At 45.0% G+C, this 12215-nt stretch overlaps 1 protein-coding gene across 1 annotated transcript; it reads right to left on the bottom strand.

The window, feature by feature from the left end:
- Nucleotides 1-585: 585 nt before the first annotated feature.
- LOC106610441 (fatty-acid amide hydrolase 2-A) lies at nt 586-10857 on the bottom strand. The gene is made up of 11 exons (XM_045722963.2): nt 10539-10857; nt 9379-9461; nt 8921-9057; nt 8225-8434; nt 7889-8008; nt 4065-4200; nt 3609-3726; nt 2849-2968; nt 2634-2745; nt 1910-2098; nt 586-1709 (listed from the first exon to the last, which is right to left on the bottom strand). The coding sequence occupies exons 1-11, from the start codon at nt 10728-10730 to the stop codon at nt 1480-1482; spliced, it is 1647 nt and encodes a 548-aa protein (XP_045578919.1). The 5' UTR covers nt 10731-10857; the 3' UTR covers nt 586-1479.
- Between the last annotated feature and the right edge of the window lie 1358 nt (nt 10858-12215).

Below are 12215 nucleotides of genomic sequence, written 5' to 3'. Positions count from 1 at the left end.
TGTGTGCGTGGTGAATGATGACATCATTGCGTGATTTCATTCTGAAGCGCAACACTCCAATCTGTGATGATTCAGTCACATGAACCAGTTTTCCCTAGCCACCGTACTTCTACATCTGCATTGCTTGCTGTTTGGGGCTTTAGGCTTTCTGTATAGCACTTTGTGACATCGGCTGATGTAAAAAGGGCTTTGTAAATTGAGAATTTAGAATACAAACAGAAACAGAAACTGAATCGACTAGCTCAGGTTCTCCATTTCTCTTTCATTCATAGATCTGAACAGCACGCAACCTTTGCAATGACAACCGGACATTCTATGCTATTGATAAAATGGAATTGGAGCATATACACCCCCTGGTGGTCAAATTGAAGAAGACATTGTCAGCAGAAAAGATTAGCCTACATTTCTGAGGTTGTGGGTCGGTTTCCCAGATACAGATTAAGGCCACTCTTGGATTTACAAGTATGCTCAATGGCTTAATCTGTGTCTGGGAAACCAGCCTGTAGTGTACCATTGCTGCTAGGGGAAAATATAATGGTCAGTTTCACAGAGAAAATGTCAAAAACACACTTAGGAAATACAATGTTGTCCTCGGTATAATGTGCATTTTATTATAATATTTGTTCTGGCATAATTGTAGTAGGACAGTAACCATTAACATTTAATATGAAACATTATCACAAAGACATCCTTTCAAATGATCATAATATGCACATGTCTTTATACTGTAGATCGCATTAACCTTTTAACTTGTTGAAAAGTGCCAGTCATATAAGAGATGTGGTATATCACATCACCCATCAATGCCCGTCATTTTAACATGGACTACACCATAACACATTACACTGTCATAATACATTCTCTCTCCAATAAGGTTCCACCGTCTCTTTAGTTGTGGACAAATACAGTGTACAGAGAGAAAAGCTTATTGGACATTACACACACAAAAAAACCTGACGCAACATATGGCTGTCGGACAGTCACAATCTGCATCCCAAATGGCACCCTATTCCCGACATAGTGCACTACTTTTGACCAGGGCCCATAGGGGGGGCAATATGTAAGTAGTGCACTATGAAGAGAATAGGGCTCTGGTCAAAAGTAGTGCACTATGTAGGGAATAGGGCTTTGGTCAAATGTAGGGCACTATGTAGGGAATAGGGCTATGGTCAAATGTAGTGTACTATATAGGGAGCCATTTGGGACCAATCAAGAACACACAACGACTGGACACATAAAGGCTCTTTGGACAAGCATAGGACACTTTGTGACGAAGACACAACAGACATACTGTAGTGGACGAGTGACTCAGTAACCTAGCGATAGTCTGTTCTTAAAGAACGAATGAGAAGGCTGGACGACTGACAGGACGGCATGTGCAAAGAGACAGTGTGAGTGTGTCTGCCTTTCTGTGTCTGAGCATACATTCCTTTGTCTTCTAGGACTTTCATTAATCTCAGAATAAACATCTCTGTATATTCACGATGTGGGTGTTGACGTCCCGCGCCAGGTATCTAGCTGGGTGGTGGCAGTGGCGATGCTCCCCGGGTCTCTCCAACCTCCGAAGGTCTTCTCCAGGAACACAGCGGTGGCCAGGGAGAGACGGTCCTGCTGCTTGCCCACTACCAGCTGCAGTCCCAAGGGTAAACCCTCCGCGCTCAGCCCCAACGGACACTGGGTCACCGGAAGACCCAGAATGTTAAAGATACCTGTGAGGGATAAGAGAGGGGTACAGTGTCAGAGCTGATAAAAATGTTGACACCAAAATAAGTTTAGGAACTGTACTTCAGGCAAGGGCTGTCATAATTTGGGTTAGATATTTTCCTGACCAGGTAAAGCTCATCCGAGGCTCTGCAATCTACTACCTACCTTCCACCACTGACACCAAGCTAGCTAAAGCACCACTGACCAGTGTAGGAGAAGTTGAAGGGGGTGAAGAGGGGGTGGTGGTGTTTGGGGGCGAGATGGGGGTGAGAGGGGTAGAGCAGCACCCCGTCCGTCCCCAACAGTTCCTCCAGGTCCTTCTGGAGAGACTCCTTCTGCTGCAGGATGAACTGGGTGGGCTGGGCCCTCTGGAACATCTCTACCAGGACCAGACCTGAGGGAAAAGGACTGTAATATGTATGTACCAACACACTCCCAGTCTGACGTGGGTTGGAACCAGTGAAACATCTCTACCAGGACCAGACCTGAGGGAAAAGGACTGTAATATGTATGTACCAACACACTCCCAGTCTGACGTGGGTTGGAACCAGTGAAACATCTCTACCAGGACCAGACCTGAGGGGAGTTCTAGTTATTTCATTTACAGCAATGTGCCCCACATTCAAGAGCACCGAGTTAAATGAAAGACAATATAACATTATCACCAGTCACAGACAACATGACATTGTTGACAAGGGAGAGGGGGACGGGGAGAGAGAGAAAAGAAGGGAGGAACAGAGAAGTAGGGGAGGCCTACTACATGTCCTTAAACCATCACACACAATCACATAACCATCACATTACCATCACATAACCATTACACACCATCACATAACCATTACACACCATCACACACAATCACATAACCATTACACACCATCACATAACCATTACACACCATCACATAACCATTACACACCATCACATACCTATAGCAGCCACGGTGTGCTTGGAGAGTCCCACAGTCCACTTAGCCATCTCCCATAGAGGCCACACCTTCTTCCCATGGTCAGACATCAGCTCTGCAAATGACGTGGGCTGCTGTTGGATGAACAGGCATATAGACCATTAAGGCAATACTATACATTCAAGCACTCACCATACACTCAGAGACAAGCAAAACCTCACACAAATAGATACACACCTTTCCATCCTTCCCCGGGGCTCCCATCATCGCACTCCAGATCTGGAAGGAGTATTTGAGCTGAGGAATCTTCAGCTGCTGAACTTTGACACCCAGGTCTGCCTCCAGACGCTGAACTACCTGTGGAAGACATGGTGACACTGAATTCTCTAATGTTCTCTCTCTCTCTCCCCCTCTCTTTATTTCCATCTTTTAATCTTCCTCTGTCTCTCCTAATTCAACCCTCTCCCTCATCTCTTATCTCCTTTATCTCTTACTCTCTCTCTACCTCCCTTGCTCTATCTCCCCCTTTCTTTCTCCAACTCACCCTCCTCTCTCTCTCACCCTCCTCTGAGCCAGGACTATCTGTCTGTCTACAGGAGATACCAGAGGAACTCTCCTGTCTCCCTCCCCTCCCCCCTCTCTCTCTCACCCTCCTCTGAGCCAGGACTATCTGTTTGTCTACAGGAGATACCAGAGGAACTCTCCTGTCTCCCTCCCCTCCTCCCCCTCTCTCTCACCCTCCTCTGAGCCAGGACTATCTGTTTGTCTACAGGAGATACCAGAGGAACTCTCCTGTCTCCCTCCCCTCCTCCCCCTCTCTCTCACCCTCCTCTGAGCCAGGACTATCTGTTTGTCTACAGGAGATACCAGAGGAACTCTCCTGTCTCCCTCCCCCCCTCTCCCTCTCACCCTCCTCTGAGCCAGGACTAGCTGCTGGTCGACAGGAGATACCAGAGGAACTCTCCTGTCTCCCTCCCCTCCTCCCCCCCTCTCTCACCCTCCTCTGAGACAGGACTAGCTGCTGGTCGACAGGAGACACCAGAGGAGAGCCTCCATCGTGAGGAACAGAGAAGAACCGTAGTCTCTTCAGATCCACCTCAGACGACAGAGACAACCTGCAGAGGGGGAGGGAGAGAGAGAACGAGGGGGAGACAGAAAGAGAGAGGACGTGGTCATATCTGGGTGTTATTGATTTTTGAAACCTTTATTTAACTAGGCAAGTCAGTTAAGAACAAATTCTTATTTTCAATGACGGCCTAGGAACAGTGGGTTAACTGCCTTGTTCAGGGGCAGAACGACAGATTTGTACCTTGTCAGCTCGGGGATTCAAACTTGCAAGCTTTCGGTTACTAGTCCAACGCTCTAACCACTAGGCTACCCTGCCGCCAACGTGGAGTTATTAACGTGTAGTCGTGTATCTGTGCATGTTGTTGCTGTTGTTGTCCCTCTGTACCTGTCAGCGTTGGCTCCTCCCATAACTCTGAGCATGGGCAGCAGGTCCTGGGCGTAGCGACACATTGGGCCTGTACACAGGAAACCAGGCTGCTGCCCCGAGGGCGGGGGGAACTGACCCACGTTAGATACTACACCTACAGAGAGAGAGAGAACTGACCCTCGTTAGATACTACACCTACAGAGAGAGAGAGAGAGAGAGAGAGAGAGAGGCTGACCCTCGTTAGATACTACACCTACGAGAGAGAGAGAGAACTGACCCACGTTAGATACTACACCTACAGAGAGAGAGAGAACTGACCCACGTTAGATACTACACCTACAGAGAGAGAGAACTGACCCACGTTAGATACTACACCTATACTGATACTAGGTCCCGTGTGGCTCAGTTGGTAGAGCATGGTGTTTGCAGCGCCAGGGTTGTGGGTCCGATTCCCACGGGGGACCAGTACGGGGGGAAAAAAATTTATGAAATGTATGCATTCACTACTTTAAGTCGCTCTGGATAAGAGCATCTGCTAAATGACTAAAATGTAAATGTATACTGTAGAGAGAGCAGAACTGACCCATGTTAGATACTACACCTATACTGTAGAGAGAGGAGAACTGGCCCACGTTAGATACTACACCTATACTGTAGAGAGAGCAGAACTGACCCATGTTAGATACTACACCTATACTGTAGAGAGAGGAGAACTGACCCACGTTAGATACTACACCTATACTGTAGAGAGAGCAGAACTGGCCCACGTTAGATACTACACCTATACTGTAGAGAGAGCAGAACTGACCCATGTTAGATACTACACCTATACTGTAGAGAGAGGAGAACTGACCCACGTTAGATACTACACCTATACTGTAGAGAGAGCAGAACTGACCCACGTTAGATACTACACCTATACTGTAGAGAGAGCAGAACTGACCCACGTTAGATACTACACCTATACTGTAGAGAGAGCAGAACTGACAATATCAGTATAACACATACCTGCAAGCAAACAAAACCAAACACACACAAAGCACATGTGTTCATGTATGCTGATGATTCAACCAAATACACATCAGCAACCACAGCTAATGAAGTCACTGAAACCCTTATCAAAGAGTTGCAGTCAGCTTTGGAACGAGTGGCCAGTAATAAACGGGTCCAGAACATATCTTCAACTAAGAGCATTGTATTTAGTACCAATCACTCCCTAAGTTCTAGACCTCAGCTGAATCTGGTAATGGCTGTTGAACAAGTTGAGGAGACTAAATTACTTGGTGTTACCTTAGATTGTAAACTGTCATGGTCAAAACAAACAGATTCAATGGTTGTAAGGATGGGGAGAGGTCTGTCTGTAATAAAGAGATGCTCTGCTTTGTTGACACCACACTCCACAAAGCAAGTAACTGGTTTTGTCTTATCTTGATTATTGTCCAGTCATGTGGTCAAGTGCTGCAAGGAAAAACCTAGTTAAGCTGTAGCTCATTGTAATCAGAGGGCTGATATAAAAACTATGCATGCCAGTCTCTCTTGGCTAAGAGTTGAGGAGAGACTGACTGCATCACTTCTTTTTATAAGAAACATTGTGTTGAAAATCCAAAATTGTTTACATAGTCAATTTACAGTGCATTCAGAAAGTATTCAGACCCCTTAACCTTTTCTACATTTTGTCACATTAGAGCCTTATTCTAAAACCGATTAAATAGTTTGTTTCCCCTCAACAATCTACACACAATACCCCACAATGACAAAGCAAAAACAGGTTTTTAGAAATGTTTCCTAATGTTAAAAAAAGTAAAAAAGAAAAATATCTGAATTACATAAGTATTCAGACCCTTTACTCAATACTTTGTTGAAGCACCTTTGGCAGCAATTACAGCCTTGAGTCTTCTTGGGTATGATGCTACACGCTTGGCACACCTGTATTTGGGGAGTTTCTCCCATTCCTTTCTGCAGATCCTCTCAAGCTCTTTCAGGTTGGATGGGGAGCGTCACTGCACAGCTATTTTCAGGTCTCTCCAGAGATGTTCGATAGGGTTCAAGTCCGGGCTCTGGCTGGGCCAGTCAAGGACATTCAGAGACTTGTCCTGTAGCCACTCTTGCGTTGTCTTGGCTGTGTGCTTAGGGTCATTGTCCTGTTGGAAGGTGAACCTTGGCCCCCGTTTGAGGTCCTGAGCACTCTGGAGCAGGTTTTCATCTCTCTATACTTTGCTCTGTTCATCTTTCCCTCGATCCTGACTAGTCTCCCAGTCCCTGCCGCTGAAAAACATCCCCACAGCATTATGCTGTCACCACCATGCTTCACCGTAGGGACGCTGCCAGGTTTCCTCCAGATATGACTCTTGGCATTCAGGGCAAACAGTTCAATCTTGGTTTCATCAGACCAGAGAATCTTGTTTCTCATGGTCTGATAGTCCTTTAGGTGCCTTTTGACAAACTCCAAGAAGGCTGTCATGTGCCTTTTACTGAGGCGTGGCTTCAGTCTGACCACTCTACCATAAAGGCCTGATTGGTGGAGTGCTGCATAGATGGTTGTCCTTCTAGAATGTTCTCCCATCTCCACAGAGGAACTCTGGAGTTCTGTAAGAGTGACCATCGTGTTCTTGGTCACATCCCTGACCAAGGCTTTTCTCCTCCAAATGCTCAGTTTGGCTGGGCAGCCAGCTCTAGGAAGAGTCTTGGTGGTTCCAAACTTCTTCCATTTAAGAATGATGGAGGCCGCTGTGCTCTTGGGGACCTTCAATGCTGCAAAAAAATGTTGGTACCTTTCGCCAGATCTCTGCCTGGACACAATCATGTCTCGGAGCTCTATGGACAATTCCTTCGACCTTATGGCTTGATTTTTGCTCTGACATGCACTGCCAACTGCCTTTACAAAACATGTCCAATCAATTGAATTTACTACATGTGGACTCCAATCAAGTTGTAGAAACATCAAAGATGATCAATGGAAACAGGATGGACCTGAGCTCAATTTTGAGTCTCATCGCAAAGAGTGTGAATACTTATGTAGTTTTTTTTAAATAAATTTGCAAACATTTCTAAAAACCTGTGGTCACTTCATCATTATGGGGTATTGTGTGTAGATTGATGAGGGAAAAAAATATTGAATACATTTTAGAATATGGCTGTAACGTAACGTGGAAAAAAGGAAGGGGTCTGAATACTTTCCGACTGCACTGGATACACAGCTCTGACACACACACTTACCCCACCAGTCATGCCACCAGGGGTCTTTTCACAGTCCCCAAATCCACAACAAATTCAAGAAAGCCTACAGTATTATATAGAGCCATTATTCAATGGAACTCTGTTGCTCAAATGAACAGCAAACCTGGTTTCAAAAACAGTTAAAGCAACACCTCACGGCACACGCCTCTCCCCTATTTGACCTAGATAGTCTGTGTGTATGTATTGATATGTAGGCTGCGTGCCCTTTTAAAATGTATGTAGTTCTGTCCTTGAGCTGTTCTTGTCTAATGATGTTCTGTATTATGTCATTCTGTATTATGTTTCCTGTTTTGTGTGGACCCCAGGAAGAGCTAATGGGGATACTAATGAAATACCAAATTTTAAAATACACACACACCTGCAATTAAACACAACCACACGCACGATTAGGGAACTGGCCCCGCTACCTCCTACAGAGACAGCAGATTGGTGTGAGTGTCTCACGCACACAGGATGTGTCTCTCTACATCGCGGGATAGATACAAACCTCCATACACACAACACTCACACACAGGATGTGTCTCTCTACAATGCGGGATAGATACAAACATCTATACACACACACACAACACGCACACACAGGTGACAGACTGGACGGCCCTCACCTGATGTTGGCTTGTGGCCGAAGATGCCGTTGAAGAATGCTGGGATGCGAATACTGCCCCCAACATCTGAGCCAACCCCTATCACTGAACCACCGCCCCCCAAAATACTGCCCTCCCCTCCTGAGAGAGACAAACAGAGAGATAAAGGTCATACTAGATGGTAGTAACACGGAGTCACACTGACATACAACAATATATTGAAGGTTGACAATAAAGGTATCATTCTATTATCTACTCCTACTCTGTTCCACCGTATTCCAAACATTCTGTTGCCTTTCCATTTCATTGGATTCCATCCACTCTATTCCATTCGAGAATGACAGTGGTGTAACTAACCGGAGCTTCCTCCTGGTATTCTCTCCAGGTCGTATGGGTTGTTGGTGATTCCATACAGGCGGTTATGGGACTCGAGCCACATGCAGAGCTCACTACAGTTAGTCACCCCCAGAGGAATGGCCCCTGCCCTCTTCAGCAGAGCCACCGGGGGCGCGTCCGTTGCTGAAATCACCCCCCGCCGTGACACCAGCCCTGTGGAGTTAGGCATACCTGGGGGGGGGGAGAAGGGGGGGGAGAGAGAGAGAGAGAGAGAGAGAGAGTAAATGTGGACAGTGAACAAGGCATTGGAACAAACAAGGCTTCTATTTCAACTGTAGTAGTTCAGCTCAGTAGGTTTCCAATTTCATCAGGTTTAGACCTTGAGAGTGAGGGAATGGCACAGAGACAGATAGACTTTAGCACCAAACTTTGCATCAAGGACAACCAGTGGGGAAAGAACACTGATTGCAGCACAGGCACAACTACAGGTCAGGGTATTGGCCATGTTGATCATATTATCCTCACTATAAGTAGCATTAGTAGCCTACCCTGGATGCAAGACTCCATACTTCAGCACCAAATGTTGTATCAAATTTTGAAATACAACTGATAGCAGTACTGCTGCAGGTCAGGGCAGTGACCCTATTTACCAGAGTATATAGAAATAAAGTGACTCTATTCTAAGCATCATTAGAAGGAGTAGCATTAGCAGCCTACCCTGGAGGGAGAAGGCCTCTTTCACAGTGAAAGGAACACCCAGTAGAGGAAGCCTGTCCTCCAGAACATCCTCTCCTCCTGTCTCCTCCTCTATCAGCTTATCCACCTGGGCTGCCTCCTGCAGGGCCAAGGAAAACCTGAGAGAGATGGGTGGAGGGATGGCGGGAGGAGAGAGGGATGGAGAGAGAGAGAGAGAGAGAGAGAGTAGAGAGGGGTGGGTAGGAGGGACGGAAGGAGAATAGGAGGTAAGAGATTAAGGGAGTGTGGCTTGACTTGAAATGCACACTGAAAGTAGGTGTCTTCTATCTCTCTCTCTCACACACACACACACACACACACACACACACACACACACACACACACACACACACACACACACACACACACACACACACACACACACACACACACACACACACACACACACACACACACACACACACCCCTCCCTCTCTCACCTGTCCTTGACCATGGCATTGATGAGAGGGTTAATCTCTTGGATGCGGTCTATGTAGGTCTGTACCACCTCCACACTGGTTACCTGAGAAAACAGGGGCAATTATATAAATTGCAGTCTGATTCATCAAGATATGATCTGTGTCCCAAATGGCACCCTATTCCCTGTTAGTTCACTGCCTTTGACCAGAAGTAGTGCATTACATAGGTAATAGGATGCCATTTGGGATACAAACAATCAATCCAAAAAAGAAATGAGAAGCAGAACCGTGAATATTTAGGATGAATATGTCTATTTTCGTACACTGTAAACACTGTAAAAAGCTATTCTGAGAGAGTACAATTGGCAGGATGTATAGTGATATTTTCCAGATGTTCAAAGCACTGTAACGTTACATAGCAGAGTAGGGGAAAGAGTTCCTATTGTTTCTGTCTCTATCCCAAAATGGCACACTATTCCCTTTATAGTGCACTACTTTCAACCAGAACCATATGAGCCTTGGACAAAAGTAGTGCACTATATAGGGCATCGGGTGCCATTTGGGATGTAGACCCCTGACTATAGTGACCTTTGTGCAGGTGAAGTAAAGTCCCCTCCGGTGGCTCTACGTGGCCCCCTGCCACTATTGTTTACATTCTAGAAATAAATCCCTCTCAACAGGGAGCCCGGCTCAACCATCAAAAGCCACACAAACCTGTGTCCCAACTGGTACATTATTATGTAGTGCACTGCTTTTGAACAGAGCCCTGTATGTAATAGGGAACCAAACTACAGTATATCCTCTGGGATGTGACAGGATGTGTTTGAAAACACAACCAACTTGAATATATTTTACATGAAATGCTAATTCAATAGGCTACTTTTTTCAAGTAGGCCCAGAGTAATACAAGTACTATTAGGTACTAAGTACAGTAAACTACTATGTCAGTAAACTATTGTCGTGAGTTATTACTAGCCTACATATCCCAGCATTCGTCAGTGCCACGGAGTCACCTTCCAGCATCTTTCTCTTCCCTAAACATTCCGAGCTGCGATGCATAATAAAACAAGCAACTGGCAGTTCTTCATTTATCCCGGCCCTACCTATATGAATGCACGTTATGTCACGATCTACCGGGTCGCATTTAACTATCTAACAACACTTTAATAAAGTTCACCTGCCTCTCTCCGTCGAATCATGCGGGCGAGCCGCATCGCCGGGACCCTCAACAGTGGGTTGGTGATTGGTGGGAGCCTCCTCACCGACCTGTCGGCTCCCCGCCGCGGAGCGAGCAGCTTGAAGACGGCAAACAGCATCCAGACCGCTCCCCGCAGCATCGAGGCCAGGAACCGTTCGAACCGTATCAGCGCCATTACTACCGATAACGGAAGACGAGCCTATTTCGACATGAGATTTCGGGTGCCAGAAATTGCCGTACTACTAAAAAAGATCAGATCCACTGCTCAGTCTCTTTCCACTCTCCCAGAATGCAACGGGGGTGTTGTAATAAAATGAACCTCTGCTAGCTGCAGGTGTTATGTCAGACTCTCTTTGTATTTACTTTCTCAGACAAGCTGTCTATGCAACATGTTTTATTACATTAGGTTTCTTGTATGAAAGTTAGCCGGAATTTCCGTAGGTGACCCCATACAATCAGATATGTTATATCACCTTTACGGAAAGAAAGACTGCAGTCAGAGTGCAGTATAACTACAGTATGCATAAAAAAAAAAATTTTTTTTACTTCAGTAATTTTGCAGTGTAACTGCAATTAGAGTGCAGTATAACTGCAGTTCAATTGCAGTATAATGCAGTTATTCTGCAATTACTGCGTCCAAAATACCAGTCGACTGCAGTTACTGCACTTTTCAAAACTGCAATATTTTTGTTGTAAGGGCACGATCACAATGAAAACTGTCTAATCTGCTGAAACTACACAGTGATACAATTACATTGCATTGTTGTTATACAGTATATTGTAGCAGCAAGCGCTGTCTTTGCAGTGTCGTTGTTCCGTTTTACCACCAGTAGATGGAAGCAAACATCTCTAAACCGTCAGTCCAACGCTTTAGCTTCCTCGATTCAGACCCGCAGAGACACACACACACACAGACACACACACACACACACACACACACACACGCACTATTTAGTATTTTAGAGTGGTTTTTAACACCCCCTTTCAACGAAGGCCTACCTGTCAAACATGCAGTAGGAAGGAATAGGCTGCAGAACAACAATGTGAATATGATGAGCCATTGAATATCTGTGCAGCTTCGTTCCTTCAATGGTTTCCACTCGTGTTGGTTTTGCTAACAATAAAGTTAGAAACCAATAAATGAACACCTGTCCAGTGAAAATCTCACAAAGTTAATATTCTGTTAACTCATACCCAAATAATTTGTTGACTCATCCTTTACTCGAATTTGCTACCAATGCATAAATTGGAGAAAAAAATATGTAAAAAATAATAATATGTCTCCACCTCAAACTTGTATCTCAAACAGACCGTTAAAAAAAGCTTTCTATTTCTTCATAAGGAATGATGTCATCCTCCTGAGGATGAGCTGGCCAATCAGCAATCTACTCACATTCATATTTTTATGACCGGTATAAGCCCCATTCTGTTGTTGGGGTGACACCTTTCCAACACAGAAAATCATTTTAACATAACGTACTTATTTACAATTTTTTGGAACTAAAACTATTTCACTCATATTTTAATAAATTATAGGTAATATTTTATAGAAATCTGGAAACACTGGAGAGTTACTTTAACATACACCTGGCATGCTTTTTTAATTCAAATACCTTACTTTTCACTCAAAAATATAATTTGAGTGTCTTCACAGAAGTAG

Source organism: Salmo salar, chromosome 08, assembly GCF_965601325.2.
Source record: "Salmo salar chromosome 08, fSalSal1, whole genome shotgun sequence".
NCBI classification, from domain to species: domain Eukaryota; kingdom Metazoa; phylum Chordata; class Actinopteri; order Salmoniformes; family Salmonidae; genus Salmo; species Salmo salar.
This window is presented reverse-complemented; position numbering and strand designations above follow the sequence as displayed.

Bases quoted from the DNA above. Each gene is read 5' to 3' on its own strand.
- LOC106610441 (XM_045722963.2), bottom strand. From the start codon at position 10,730: ATGGCGCTGATACGGTTCGAACGGTTCCTGGCCTCGATGCTGCGGGGA. The intron at 2,969-3,608 runs GTGAGAGAGGGG...TGTCTTCCACAG, and splicing joins TAGTCCTGTCTCAGAGGAGG to GTAGTTCAGCGTCTGGAGGC. The intron at 2,099-2,633 runs GTATGTGATGGT...CTTTTCCCTCAG, and splicing joins GCACACCGTGGCTGCTATAG to GTCTGGTCCTGGTAGAGATG.